Source organism: Gymnogyps californianus, chromosome 13 (genome assembly GCF_018139145.2).
Source record: "Gymnogyps californianus isolate 813 chromosome 13, ASM1813914v2, whole genome shotgun sequence".
Lineage (NCBI taxonomy): Eukaryota > Metazoa > Chordata > Aves > Accipitriformes > Cathartidae > Gymnogyps > Gymnogyps californianus.
Window position 1 is genome coordinate 3928068 of NC_059483.1, and position 15815 is coordinate 3943882.

General features: G+C 42.0%; 1 protein-coding gene across 1 annotated transcript in view; it reads right to left on the reverse strand.

Moving 5' to 3' along the window:
- The window catches only part of CHL1 (cell adhesion molecule L1 like), a 91724-nt gene that overhangs the window by 45798 nt on the left and 30111 nt on the right, over positions 1-15815 (reverse strand). The window contains exons 3-5 of the mRNA XM_050904989.1: positions 12217-12406; positions 10084-10189; positions 8236-8426 (exon numbers count right to left, since the gene is read on the reverse strand). Coding sequence (XP_050760946.1) covers positions 8236-8426; positions 10084-10189; positions 12217-12307 — 388 coding nt within the window. The 5' untranslated portion in view covers positions 12308-12406. The remainder of the gene's footprint in view (positions 1-8235; positions 8427-10083; positions 10190-12216; positions 12407-15815) is intronic.

Sequence of the window (15815 nt, forward strand, 5' to 3'; positions counted from 1 at the left end):
GCTATTCCGCCTTGCGCCTGGAGTTGTCCCAATTCTTATCCTTCTCCAGAATCAGATGAAGCCGAAGTCTGGTTTAAAGATTATATTGCCTCCTCATCCCCTCAGGTGTAAAACCTCTGCTGTGCAGACCTGCAGACTTTCTCAGCAAGCTTGGCCTTCGGGATGCAGAGGCAGGCTTGGCACAAAAGAATACGCAGCGGTACACAAGGGCTGAACTATTAGGGCTTAAATATAGGTTAAATAATTAATGGATCAAGGACTTGTTTAATCACCCAGAGCATCGGCACTGATGCCAGCAGACTGTTCAAAGCCTGAACCACGCTTGGCAAACCTGGGTAACCTGGCCAGTCTCGGCAGCCCAAAATGCAACTGGAGCACACCCAAGAAGAGGGGAAGCAGAACTGGGCTGGAGCCCATACCGAAGTAAGCACTGGGAGGCTGCAGCTCAGACATTATTGCAAAGAAATTAGTCTGCAAAATGTAACCACTCCTTAAACGAATTTAGCTAAGACAGTTTCAGGGCGGACGTTGTCTTCTGCTTTCATTTCAGGCAAGTTCAAACTAGCAAAAGTTTCAGTTCAGGCAACTGCATTAAACAGCAAAATTACCAGCAATTAAACAGCAAAGGAATGAAAGCATCCTGGCTGTGCAGAGTCAAACTGGCACAGCAAATACTGCCATCCTGGTGTTCAAGTCATGACAGGGAGCTCTGAGAGCGAATAAACAATTTGAAACATCAGTGGTCCAGCGGCTCCGCAGGATATCTGCGGCGTCACATTGCAGGAGTCAAACCGAAGGAGGAAGGTGGGAAATGCAGGGCCAGGACTCTGAGGAGACTTTATACATTGTAGGATTAGTAAACATAAAAAGAAGCAATCACTATAATGCTGATTGCCTGAATGCAGATTGTGCATAGATTTTATCTCCAGGAGCATTATTAATACGTTATGAATTCTTAGGAGATGCAAAATGGAGCTAATGAGTATTACCCACTCTGTAGGTGAAATTTCAGATAACAAAGGGAGCTATATATTCAGATCCAGTACGTTCAATAACCTATAGTCTTCAAGCCCTGGAAAATACACCTGCTGACTGCTGGAGAGGTGGAACATTTTCCAGTAGGAAGAAGCCAATTTCTTGATCTAAAGCTTACTTATTCCCCAAAGCACAACACTCTCAACAAAACTTTAAGAAAGCTGGATCAGGTGAAGGATAAGGGATTTCTGACTAAACCAAAGAGACCAGCAAATAGACTAATAGTGAGATCACTCATTTAGGACATTGGAAACTCTTGTTCTAACCTATTTTTTGCCTCATTTGGCACAACTAAATCTGGGTCTCCAATATCTCAGTTGGGTGCCATAACCACTGGCCTTCTCAGTCAATTTCTGTAGCCAATAATTACAGAATTATACAAAAATATAGTAAGTCTCACCAGGAGACAGCGAAAAATCATGGTCTCAGTGTCATTAGCTGGCAGCGCAGACGTTCATCTCCAATGCGTGGCCCAGATGTCTGCCTCTGGACTTCACTGGGGGAAGCAGCAATTTGAACCCAAATGTCCTCCACCTCGAACAAGTAGTTGAACCACAGGCGGTCGGGGTTTCTGGGTTCTTTCATGCTTTCATTTTGTTTTGCTTAGTTCATTGTGAAAAACATTGAAAAATTTTGATTTTCCCAGAATGCATAACTGTGAGTGTTTTGAACCCTTGAAGTTTTGCAAGAGAGGAAAACTCAACTTGCATGATAAATTCCTGAGCCAAACCTTCTGACAAGCGTATTTTCTTGCTGGGGTCCCATTGGTCTCAAAGACTAGAAAAAAACCTGCTTCTGAATTCTGCATGAGAAGATTTATTAAAACTAAGAAGCTACTGTCACATTAGACTTTGGCTCTTGCACATTAGTCTTCAGTACGTATATGTAGGCAATATTTGCAGTGTTCCTCTGTTTTAATTAGTGGATATTCCAGAATCAATCACTACTGATTTGTGGCTGATCACAGAAACTATCACAGCTGAATTAAGCTCGAAAGTATCATACAAGATTAATCGTGTCATGAAAGTGTTTAATACTGTATGGAGTTATCAATGCAGCACATGGACACTGTAAAATTTACAACCAATTGATCTCTTCGCAGCGATACCATTAAAACTGTCATGTCAATCTTTCATGCAATTCCCCACACACAGATATAATGAGAGGGGACAGAGAATCCAGCATAGCTCCAAGTGCTACCTCTCACATATCCATAACACAGGGGAGAACAACGTTATTTAATGACTCTGAGAAAGGCTGGCTAAAGTGCCAGCAGGATGGCTCTCACGACACAAGCAATGAAGCGGCATGTATGAAACAGCCATAGGGAAGATGAAAAACTGCACACCTGACTTCTGTTACGGAGACATCTTCTAAAAGCCCACCGTGACACATAAAGCTCTCAAAACAGTCTTGGGAAAGGCTTCGCTGCCTAAGTGTTATTTCCTGAGAGGGCTGTACTGTGAATGCTGTACAGCACTCAAAAAACCAAATTACAGTGCTTTGCCAGTGTGTAAACCATGGAAATGGAAGATTATCAGTGTCCAGAGTCATTTGTGCAAGGAACCAGGCTCTGTTTAATCCCTGGGGTGACTCAGAGTTTAATGACTGAACTGTACTTGAGATTAGGCTGAAATACCACTGGCAAATTAGGTTGGCTAAGAGAAATTTCAGAAAGGAGGCTGGGTCACTCCCTCCTACCTCTTATCTGTTCAGAAAATGCAGTATCTCAACAAAAAGCAAACAGGAGGGAGACCAATACAATGCAATATCAAATCTAAATCTGCGTTTAGCAGTATAGATTCAGAAATATAGCAACCAGAGTTGGGGTACTCCAGTTCCCAGCAGGATTGCTTCAGATTTACTCAGGTACCTGTTAGCACACTCTGTCCTACAGCTCAGTTTTTGTCCTACTGCTGACCACAGTGACTTCACACAACTATACCTGTATCGAGAGTGGCAATTTATACCAGTTTATATGAGAATGGAGCCCATTCAATCTGACATTTTACACGTTTCCAGGTAAAGTGTTGAGAAATTAGACTGAAGGAAAAGGGTTTCTCCAGGTAACTGCAGAAGTCCTTGAGACCCCTGCGTCTGGTTTCTGCCAGTATCTGGTGTAAAATGGGAGTCAACTCATTATGGTAAATCAGCAAATAGCAAATATTTGGGGAAACTATTGTAGGAAAACATCACTATACACCAGGTGTCTTTTTATAACCTTCTCTGTGGATGCTGCTGGAGATGTGTCCTGGGCTAGATGGATGCTTAGCGTGACCCATCATGGATATTCTTAAGTTCTTCCATGTAAATAAATCCTTAAAGGATGTAAGAGTGAGGCAAAGTGGAAATAGTCAAGAAATTTCTATATCCTGGAAATTCCCAGCTCCTCAGACACTTTAATTAGTAGCTGACTGATATGTTATACAGATCTGTATCTTGTGCAGTGAACAGCCCAACACATCAAAGAATCTTAAACGTGACTTACAGTCACCGATCAGATGAGTTGTACTGAATACAGCTTGGGCGGCTTCCAGTACTCATCTCAGTGCATCAATTGATATTCTGATCCATGTAGTATAAGCAGTAGTTAAATCTGTAATTTTCATTGCAGCCTTTGAACTGTTTATGAGATATGATCCTGCTTATTTATGGATTTTTTTAATTGCTGCAGTAAATTGAAAAAGTTAGGAAACTCTGGCTGTCAGGAAGACCATGGCTGTCAGTCCACTTGCTCTCTAAGAGGCTTTTATGATGGAATCAGTGACGGTCTTTTTTTCTGTGTAAATCTCTCTCTATCGCCCTTTCCAAAACGATGGGCGCTAGCAACAGAGTGATCCCAACAATTCAGATGGCCAGAAAAGTTGTCAAAGGTATAGGACACTGGTTTAGGAGGCAAGAGGTTTAAAATTTATTCCCATTGTCTGCAAAGTCTCAGTGAGTTACTCTCTTTTGTTTTCTCTTCCATAAAGACTATACTGAACGCCTTCACAAAGCATGTTACTGAGACCTCCTGTTTTAGTATCAGCTCAATACCTTCTAATGATTTCACAATATTCACATTTATTTTTTTGAATATTAACACAGGTGTTGCTTTCTTTGGGAATTCTAGAACTAACATCATTGGCATAGCACAGCCTGCCACTGGACAATTTTATGTTTAGGCTATGTTTCCATCCTCAGATCTTTGGTCTTTTGGAGCAGCGGCTTTAGAAATACTGAGCATAAATCTTAAGGCAGTCTACCATGAAGAGTCTTTTACACTACAGTTAATTAAAGAAGTTTAAACTGTACTTCTTCTCCTTCCTCTGGCATTGGGCCTACTCAGTAATTCAAGAAACAGATTCCCTAAATAGAGGGGGAGGGTAGCTGAAATCTGTGTTCTCACCATTTAAATTCATTTTCATGCTCCATGTATCTTGTAACAATCTGGACTTTGTAAACAACGCAAACATATAGAGATCCTCAGACCCCATTCTTCCCCACTCTCCTCAATGTCATCATATACAGGGGAGGTGTGGTATTTTCATTATGTAGGTGAGATTTAATGATCATTTCTGCTGACATTTCTATTGCTTTCCTGGAATGACTACTGTGAGTAAACAGTCTTTTGTTCTCCTTTTCAGCAGGAACCTTACAGACCCAGTATTCTACTTCTGCAGTGTAAAAGTAATTTATGAAAAAACCTGGCCTAGTCTGACTTGCTGGGCTTTTCTTCCCTTCATTGGCATAGTGACTTGCCAAGCAGCTTACATTTTACTTGAATACAGCTGGCAAAGCACTGCCACCTCTGCATCATTATCATGAATGCATGTAGTGATCTCACATGTACCAGTCTCTGCTTCAAAACTTGTGGGTGAATAGAGGTAATTTATCCCAAACTCCTCTGTGTCAGTGATTGCCTAATTTACAGCGGATCTGTGCACCAGCAGCTCTCTTTCACTTGAGCACAGTTGTAGACTATCCAGCACTTTAGAAAATCAAAGGTGTCTTCTATTACTCTCTGAATCCTGATTTAATTTGCAGCATTTACATTGCACCATTAAATGAAAGAATTTATGACAGAAGAGGATGAATAAAAGTAAATGTGCCTTAAAAGGTGTGGGAGTCGGGTAAATCCTTCTAAGATATTATCTGTACCATTTATTTATTTTCTGGATTTAGGACTTTGCATGTATCAGCACTAAAATTCCTCTTACGTTTGATAACAACCGTGTTTGTAAATTCTCAATTAATTTATTGTTAACTACCCCCAGTATATTTAATATCTACTCAAGCTAGTATAGACAATTTTTCATTAAAAGCAAAAATTATCTGCCCTGAGTACAGATTCAATAATCCCAGATGCAGACATCAACTCGTTCTTGTTTTCCATTTTTAAGCATCTTTTTTGGCTCAGTAGCAATGGAGTAGCAGAATATTCTGCTGCCAGAGGTGACATACCTTCACTGAAACATGACACTGAGGTCTTGAACTCCTCTGAAAATTAATGAGTCTGAGACACTTTGCTTAAGAGAAGTTGTATTAACCCCACTGCCCTGGCAAGACTCCAAAGTGAATAATTATGTCCTGTCTAAAGCTCTGAGTAACCGCATCACTCTCCTGTTCCTGCCTGAAACTCCAGTTGACATCAGCTGCACTGTCCTACCTGTGGAGCCAACTTACATCATTAGTTCAATAAACTTCCACTTACTGTCCTAAAACTTTGTGCAGTTCTCCTCTACTCAGGAATGCTATTCCCTTAAAGCAACTGCAAGTTACTAGAGACTAAACCATATAGCAATATATGTAATCTTGGTAATTCCTCACCAACACCAAGCTACTGCATTAAGGAATGCTATGCAACACAGTGCAACATGAAATAAATTTCCCAAGGAAAAAAATCCATAAAACTGGCTGGAAGGAAAATAAACCATGTCTATCATGAGGAGCACTCATAAAAATACATTTACGTGGCATCCTTAGCAGGCCTCTCCCAGGAACTCTCCCAGCCCCTGCGATGTGTCTTATTTTCAATGTGACCACAGCACCATGACTCTCCCACCCCTGGCTATGCCTAGAATGCTTCTCAGGATTATTTCCTACAAAAAAGACATGACAAAAATGATTATGCATGTTTCTCATCTGCATTGACCTGCTAGAAGTAGTTTTTGTAGATAGGTAGCCATCTCCTGTCACTGCAAAGGCTGAGAAGACTGTGGAGATAACCCCCACCATGTGGACACACCAATTCCACGTGTGCACGGCGCTTTCAGATCGCTTGATAACAAAATATTGTTGGAAGTTGGAAATGTAGGATCTAGTCTGAAAAAGAATTCTACTGCACTGCTGATTCTCTTCTTCATCTATGCCACTCAACTACATCATACAGTCTGCTTCATGTTCTCACCCTGCTCCACCGTGGAGCCAGTGAAGTTTCTTGTCCTTTCTACTCCCACTAGGAAGGTTCTGCTTCAAGTTTTCCTGTTCTAATTTCATATATTTCGATCCTGCATTTAAGATGAAATGTGTGTTCATCTTCCTATGTTACTTCCAAACTACAAGTGCTTAAATGTATTGGTACAAAGCCGGTTGTATCAACGTTGTCCTAATTAGGACCTTGAACTTTGTATCAGTAAATTTCATCCCACTTCTACAAACCTGGTCCTTAAAATCACCCGTTTCCCCCTCTGCCCTTCCTCTGTGCTACTGATAGAAGGACACATTTCTAGGATCAGTCATATTCACTACTATATTTTTGAGCTCATTTTCCATTCAGTTCCAGGTCTTTAATATGCTCCCTGTAAGTATTTATACCAAACCCTGAACGCTACTGACATCAGACTAATGAACTCACAGTTGTTTGGATCATTTCCCCTTGAGCTTTCAAACATTTGCATCGGTTGCTATTTTGCAGTAATAAACTGCCATTTCTCCCATCCTTCCCCCCAGCTCCTGATTTCATGTTCCTTGCTCTGAGATGGAGACCATATTGTCCTCCCAGTTTCTGGGCACTCAGTCCCGGTTGCCAAGCTGAAATATTACAGTCTTATGGCTCTTAATAGCATTTGCTTTCCAATAAATGTTTGGAAAGCGAAAGCATCACGTAATGCCTAATTCTTTATCAAATAAATTTCTCCAGCATTAGAGAGATCACTCCAAATTTAACTCAGGAGTTTCCCCAAACTCACAAATTGTCTTTTACAACACTTCCTCAAAGTGATCTGACCCAAACCAATTTTGTTTTCTCTGACAATGACTTCCTATTCCTTTATTGTCCACTACATTTTAATTTTTAATATATTTCTAACACTATTTCGTGATCTATGCCATTATTTCTGTCTTTCATGAACAACTAATATCTTCCTATAACTGTACCGCAGTTAAGACAGCTACTCTGCCATTTTTTCTGCTATTTGTTTTATCTCTCCAAATATTTTAATTTCTGTATTTTCATGATGTGCTGGCATCAGCTCACAAACAAATTGTCTCTGCCCAGATTAGGTAGAGAATTTACCAGACTTCAACTCTCATCAATATTTATGCTTTCTTCTTTACAGAAAGAGAAAAGCATTAGAAGTGGAAGCATCACAAGAGCAAATAGTGGCTCTAAGCAAATACAAATCAGAAAAGAATTCTTATGGGTTTTATAGCAAAGGCAAAGCAAGTGCTTTATAAAGGCGTTTAAATAGTCAAGTCAAAGCAAATAATAATTTTCTGTCATTGAACATTGAGCTCTCCTGAGACGGCTATTAAAAAGTTTATACTGATTTACCCACTAACCCACCCTCCAGAGGCAAAGTGGGGCAGACAATACTCAGAAAGCAAAAGTAAGTAATAAATGTTTTCCAAATGAATATATCCAGGAACACATATACATAATCTACCCAGTTGCATTTGTGTTAATTAAAGTTGGTAAGGAGTGTCAGTATCAGCACCTGGAAACCTGTAAGGAGCTGATAGTCCAGTGGTATTGTCTGAAACCCTGCATTCAGATTTGCTTTCTGTCCTCAAAACCAGGAATGAAATAAAATCATTCCAGGGACCACACAGAGTTTTTCCTTCCAATAGTCACTGAATAACAAACAGTGCATGCTTTGCCATACACCACCTTAGTAACTAGTTCTTTCCCATTTAATTTGAGGAAACACAGTTTTCATCTTAAAAAAAAACAAAACAAAACAAAACAAAACAAACCAAAAGCAAAATAAAAGCCCTTACTTGGAACAATTAGCTCAATTTCTTCTGACATGGCAGTTCCCAGCGCATTGGATGCAAAGCAACGATATTTCCCTTGAAAACTGGTGATGATTCCACGGTTTTGAATCACAAATGTTCCAGAGTTGTTCGATGCAACTATCCTTGGGTCAGATAATAAATCGAATGGTTTTCCATCCTTAGTCCAGTTAAAGCTGAAAAATAATACAAGTGTTACAAAGGACAGGTCACAGAACAGAGAGCACTATGGTACAAAACCAGTGGTAAATATGGGTCCACTAGTGCACTATTAAAATAAAAGGAAAAACTTGATGTAAGAGGAAAGAGTTGAATGGTAAAATGACCACTGTGCTACTATAACTTGTGTTAGCTATTGGGCATGTCTCTCCTATTGAGCACTTTGCTTTTGGATAACTGACTGTGACATGAAATAAGAATACAAAGCTTAAGGCAAGGACAACAAACGAGAGAGGCCATCTGTGAAAGCAAGAGCCACACAGTGAAAGGAACTAGAGGTTTGCAAAAAACCCTGTGTCTGTAGGAGAGTTGGTACTTCTGACTGGCAAGGATTGACAGGAGCTTTTCTCACCATCTACAGGACATACCGTGGTTGAACCCAGGAGAAACCGAGATGACTCGGCTGAGTTTCTCCTGGGCTTGACATAGAATCACTTGTAGTTTTGATGCTACTGGGGTGTGATTTTGATGAATGCTGAAGTATTGGTCATAATTTATGTATCTGGAAGTCTCAGATGGATCGAAATTGGGCTAAACCGATTCAAAATCAGAGACAGTTGGAAATTACAGTATAACATGCATTTAGTGGAAGAGGTACCTTTTTCAATATTTTGCAATGTTTTAAGAGAATAAATTAATGTCAACAGAAACGTATGTTTTGGCAGTTCACTAGTATTGGCAAAACTGCCTTGCTGCAGTATGGAGGGGAATATGGGTTCCTAGCACCTAACCAGCACTATCACATACACTTAAATATACCAGAAAAGTTTTCACTGATCTGCTGACAAACAGTGAAACAAAGGAAATTTGTTATTGTGCTACAAATCTCCATTCAGAACTCAATTAAAAATGATCAAATCATCTTGATATAAAATAACAATTGCCTTTTCAAGGCAAGTTTAAACTGTGTTGCAGAGAAAGAAGAAGAGAAGGATTAAAGAGTAAAAATGACATGCAAACCAGCTATTAATTTAGTCCATACACCATCCAGTGGTGAAAGTCTGAGGAGGAGCTTTTACTCTGTTATTATTACATTTTTGTTAATCACATTTTCATTAAAAATCTTTTTCCTTTTGACCCTGGTGTAAAATACATAAAGCTTATCTTTGGATATTTATTTGAAAAACTCCTTATGTGTATATTTGTAACATCACCACGGCCATGACGATGTTAGGTACAGACAAGGTATCTGATAAAATGCAAATGTGATCTCTGAATACACGGTTTAATGTGCTTGGTATTTTTAGGGTTGCTGTGGAAAAGGCAGAAGAGCTGGGACCCTTTGATTACCATTACTCACCTCCTATCTTTTGCAGCACAGCCCAGACAAGCTCTTTTAAATCACGGGGTGAACTTAGCACATGCTAGAGAAATGAAACATCTCCCAACAAGAAAAAGGCATGTTGTCATCTATTCACAGAGTGAGTGGAAGTGACGGAGCGACAAAAGCTGAATGGCCTAAATGGAGACCCAAATTTTAACCTTGCCTTATGATGATGAGCAGGTTACTGGACATCAGCTATTCCTCCCCTCCTCAAAACCAGAACAATGTTTGGCAAAGGCTAAAAGCAAACTCAATTTCTGCTTGCTTCTCCAGGTGAAAGCAGTACTCACATGGGCTGTGGGTTTCCTCTAGCTTCACATTTAATTGTAAAGTCCTCATCAAAAGGGTAGGCAACCTGGGTGTGAGACTGCTCCGTGATTGTTGGAAGCTGCGCAACTGAACACAAAGAGGTACCGGGTTAAAACGCCATTCAAGCAAAACTATGCTCCGCTCAGGTCCTTTCTTCGAAAGGGACAATGTCAGGATTGCCTTACTCCTGCAATGAGTGAGGCTTGCCTTAAAAAAAAAAAAAAATGATGATGATGATCATCATCATCTTCCTGGAACTGACAATACTCTCTGCTCCCCGAACTGAACACTGTTATTGCCTCAGCAGCCAGAAGAAGGCTTGACAGCACTGACTACATTCAGCCAGCCGCTCACGGGCATCACCTGCGCACGCTTCCATGTATGACCAACCCATCCAGGGCAGAGGATTGCTGGGGCCCTGCTAAAACTAAAGCCAAAACATGGTTGTGCGGACTGGGAAATTTGTTCAGCGTTGAAGTCAATAACTGGCTTTTTAATCCAGACACATAGACATACACATGAAGTAGCAAACTGCTATCTCCATCCTGGATAAAATTGCCAGAAAATCCATGGACTGCAAAGATGACTTAATACCCCCTCCAGGGTACAGCAGGGGAAGAGCCGTTACCAGTCACGCAGTCACACAATGATGTTTCACTAACTTTTTTTTTCTAAGGGAATTAAAGTGTTGCGAATGCCTGTGTAACAGAGCTGCACGAGGGGGAACGCTCCCTGCAGTGGAGCTGGGGATAATAGGATCATCACATTGTTATAAACAGCCAGGAAGAAAATTAACATGCTCTTTGGTTTCTCTTTTAAGTCCAGGAAGCTCAAAGCTGGAGTGAAACGTGGTGTCTTGCCTTACCATGTGGTCTCAAAGCCAAACACTTCCAAGCCCACCAGCTTCACTGATCAGACATAATTCCTTTTTATTAAAATATAAAATGCGTCATTAAAGCAAATTAAGGGCTAGATGGTTCCCCTGTGTAGGTACTTAAAAGCAATGGATGCCCAGACAGTTTGTCCTGCACTTTACAGTCACAGCTCCACTTTTGCTTTCTTTAAACACAAGGAGCCACTGCCGTACCTTCCTCCAAAAAAACCTTCTACTTCCAAATGCTGTTAAGCAAGTTTGGATAGCTTTAGAAAAATATCCTATAAACCTGCTTGATTGCCTTCTCTTTTGCAGCCAGGGCTATTGGCAGATTCCAGAGTGCTAACAGCTCACGGCGGGTCCACATGATGCCCTGAAACTGGCCCGTGTCCTACTCTGAGGCTACAGCACCCAAAGCCCTGCAAAGAGCCTACGTTTCTTTTTCCTTAGGTTTATTTATTTATTTTTCCCCACCATAATTCATAAGATCCAATACTGTTGAGTTTTGCTTTGTTGTTTCCCTCCCCCCCCAAAAAAAAGCAAACTGTATTTTGCAATCCTCCTGGTCCATTTACGTTTGAAAAATGTAAAGCTTGGGAGGTCTGGGCTGTACTCCAGGCAATGGGGTCCACTGGCTTTCATTGAATTGTCCCCTATGAGCCTCATCCCATATTTTACACGTGTCCTGAAACCACACCAACCGTGTAAACAGGCAGTTTGAATGCATCACAGCCAGAGAGGGATAAAGGAGGTGCTCCCCAAGGCGGTATGCGAGGTGTAGGAAACACTTCTCTGGGGACTAACGTACGCCCTGAGACATACACCTGCTCCTTTTTCAGGCTGAAACGGCAGGTTGCAAGACAAGTAAGTAAGGGTATATGTACATCAGACAAGCTTCAGGGAGATTCAGAGCCAAAATGAGGAATTTACGTGAAGGACAGAACCAAACGCTCGGAGCTAAAACCAAACGCTCGGAGCTAAGCAGTGTGTTGGATTGCAAACACCAGATATACGTTATTAGACAAGTTTATTGCTACATTTAAACAGGTCCAAACAAAGTAGCTTACATTTTTATCACATCTGAATTTCCCAAAGGCCATGTTCTGGCAGAATTAAATTCAAAATGGAACAACTGAAAAGCAGGATTTAGTATTTTTTTCTTCAGGGAAAGGTTAAAAAAAAAAAAAAAAAAGATACCAAAACAAAAGAGCAAAGTGTTCAGTAAATAGCTACAACTCACCTGATAATGGTATTTCAATAGCTGCTGCCAAACTCAATACAAAGAAAAACAGGCATATGGTGATCCCTTTTGTGCTTAATAGCATCTCCATCACTCTTCTGTAAACAAGGAGTCCAAACAGAATGAGAGATACCTTATGCTTCCTCTCACCGTCACTTCAAATCAGATGTAAGGATGTGAAACTGCAAGTCTAGCGAGGAGAAGAAACAGCCGTATTAGCTTGCAATATTAACTTGGTTCTAACAAGGTCACTAAATTAAAGCAATGCTTCAGGATTTGCAGCTAAATTGCAAATCGCACTAAGTGGTACAATTTCCTCTCCTCTCTCCCCAACCCCTGGCTTCGGGAAGGTCCTCTATTAAAATTCTAACAAAAAAATACATGCACTAAACTACAAATCCATTATAGCACAGAAGTATAATTATTTTTTGTTTTGCAATTAAAAGTAGGGATGGTTTAAAATATGGTATATTTGTAATCATTCCAGTTCATAAATTTTTCTAATGAGAGTTGTGTAAGTTGGAAAGTAATGTAACAGTTCTAATGAGAGAAGTTTGGTACATTAATGACCTTGTTCATAAATCTCATATGTCTTTTATCTTTCGTTTATGTTTAAAAAAGGACACAATCTAGTTTAGTTCATTAATAAGGACCAGAACACGAAACCTTTGCTTTTCCTCCATAATCCCAGAACTACCACTATACGTAGGTTTTACACAATCCATTATACATCCTTAGGTTCTGCATTACAAGGCAAAAACATCGGGCGGCTGCCAAAAGGAGACATATTCAGCTCTAATGAGCATTTAAGTGTAATTCACAGAGGAGTAAAGGAGAGAGAATTCTACAAGTGTGGGCGTACAGAGGATTTCAGTCGTCAGCATCATTCACAATATCTCAGTGAAATATTAACTGGTATAAGATACGTTTTGTACCTGTGCATCTTCTCACACATAGCACTTACGGGACAGCAGTCGCAAGAGAATTTAGACCTCTGTTGTCAAGATAATTTTGCAAGAGCAATTTTCAAGGCAAGGCTACTATGATGGAGCTAAGGACCAACCCGCCGGCAGCCCAGCCCCGCACAGCACAGCGAGCTCCGATTCAAGCCACTGAGTTCAGAAGCAGAGCTGTACGACCATGGCAATATATTTCCAGACTAAGCCCGCCTCGCACACAGCTCTTGTATCTTTGCACATACCACCCGGTTAATCCAGGGATCAGAAAACCATCCCGGGATCACATAAAGTGGTTGGCACGTGGGGGCAGGCAGGAGGTGGGACCCGGGCAGCGCGCTGGGGATGCTTGCCCTTGCCCAGCACAGCTGGCTGCAGCTGGAGCAGAGACAGCGCCGAGCCACGCAGCCAGCACACTCCGGTCCGTGATGGTTTGCTCCTGATGGTTGGTTTGCTGGACCTCTACAAAACACAGGCATAAAGCGGAGATTTCCCTTTTACCCGGCACGCTCCCTCTCGCATCGGCTCTCGGAGATGAGCAACAGGTTGTGCTGAGGCCCTTTCTCCAGAGACATTAGCAGGATAATTTCTGTTCACACCGTCACCAGTTCATGAAAACTTTCTGGAAGTTAACGTCTTTGAGACCAAAATCTCTGAGTGAAGATTGAAATTGGCCAACAAGGGGACAAGAGACAGACACTATAATCACATAAGCCTCATTTGTTTAGAAATGAGGCTAAAAAACAGATGTCTTGTAAGTATCTTAGGCACCGAGTGTTCGCTGATGGAAGAAGCTGACTAATCTGCTTAGTGCCTCGCTCCGCAGAGGGGGACGGTGCAGAAGGGCACCGGAGGGGACGGGGACCCGCTGGCTGAGCTGCCACCCCCAGGTTGTGTCTGGGTGCAAATCAGGCAGAATCGGGCAACATCAGTAAGTTCTGTTTTGTGGCAGTCGATATTTCCCTCAGTTTGATTTCTCCTAGCTCTAATTTGTGAGCAGTAGACCTTTCCAAACCTCAGTCCAGCAAAATCTGGGCTGTATCACAGCATGGGGGAGGTACACACGACCCACAGCCGCACCGCAGCCCCAGCCAGCAGCTACCTGACGGCTGCACAACTTCTGTCGCTGCAGGACTGGGCTCTCCTGCCCTGCCTTACCTGGTCCTGGCAGACGCTCAGTTCCAGATCTATCTGTGTCATCGATGGTAAAACAGATGCTCTGACAGCAAACCCTCTAGCCACACGATTGCAATTTAGGCTCATAAAAATCTGACCAGTGTTGCTGCTTGCAGATGGTACATTAGTGGTAGCAAAGCCCTCTTTTCCCCCCATCTGCTGCCAGCTCTGGGGACCAGCGCAGCCCGTGTCGGGATGCCAGCCAGAGGAAGGGGAGCTAAGATTACAGGAGGTGTGCAGCTTGCTAAGGTTGCAGACTGAGGAGTACGAAGTTTCTTTTTACATGAACGTTACAAAGCGTTGTGTAGATTCAGATTCAATTCAAGAAAAAACAGGAAAACAACTTGATTCCTTAACCATACCCATTAGCTCACACTTTCTTTTTCATTTTTTTAATAAAGTGACAGAGAGCAAAGAAGAAATGTACCAAATAAAAAGGATATCCTTTTTCATGTGGTACGGCACGACTTGCCTCTGCAGGCTGCTGTAATTAGTCGGTCTGTCTAGCGCCTCGCTCTTGTTTCCCTGTGTTGAATACTAATGCAGGGGCCTGACAGCACCAGCATTTGGAAGCAGCGAGCACTTGGGGACCGACTGTGCTGGACTTGTGCACAGCAATCAGATACTTCCAAAGGCCACTTGGAAATCTCCCTGCAGCTGCGTTTAACCTCTCCCATTTTACTCTGTGGCACTTTCCACGAGGTACAATCCCGGGGTGACGTGAATTAAGCAACAGTATTATCTTTGTGGAGGTATTTACCTCGTGATAACTATCCAGCAAGATAAGCCTCCTGTTCATATGTTATATATATTGCCTGTAATGGAGTAGCAGAGGCGTTATCCTGGCTGTGCTGGTTGCGACAGCAGTTATTATGGAAGACCGATGCTTAATTCACATCTTCCCTGTTGTGCCCCACTCAACCGGTCGCTCTTCTGTGCCCTGTTCTGGACAGTGATGGTCCTCAGCAGACGGACAGGTGAGACACACGTCCTCCCCGCAAGCAGACCTGTGTCAAGCAATTAACGTTATTTAAGGTGATGTATAGACAGGGCTGCCAAGCATTAGGCGTTTAGTATGGCTGTCACGCGTTTGGCTGTCCTACCAAGCCTCAGGCCCACAGCTCAGCTGAAACTGCAGAGTCCCTGATTAAATCACCGACATTCCCTCTCATCTCCAGCACCCAAACAACCCCGAGCTCCTTCCTAAATGAGCAAGATCAGATGTCCTCCAGACACCCCATCCATCCCGGCCTTAAACGCAGCCACGTACCCAAACTTCAGGCAGCAGGATCTTTCACTCCTATGATGATTAAACCCCAATCCAAAATTTCTCATCTTGTGCCAGTTCCTAGCAAATGAACAATTTAGCTGTTTAAGTAATTTGGAGAAAGAAATGAGGTAGCTGTGCAAGGGCTTGGCAGCTATGGGCAGGTTTCGGTCTCACTGGTGCCAAAGCACTACGCTCTC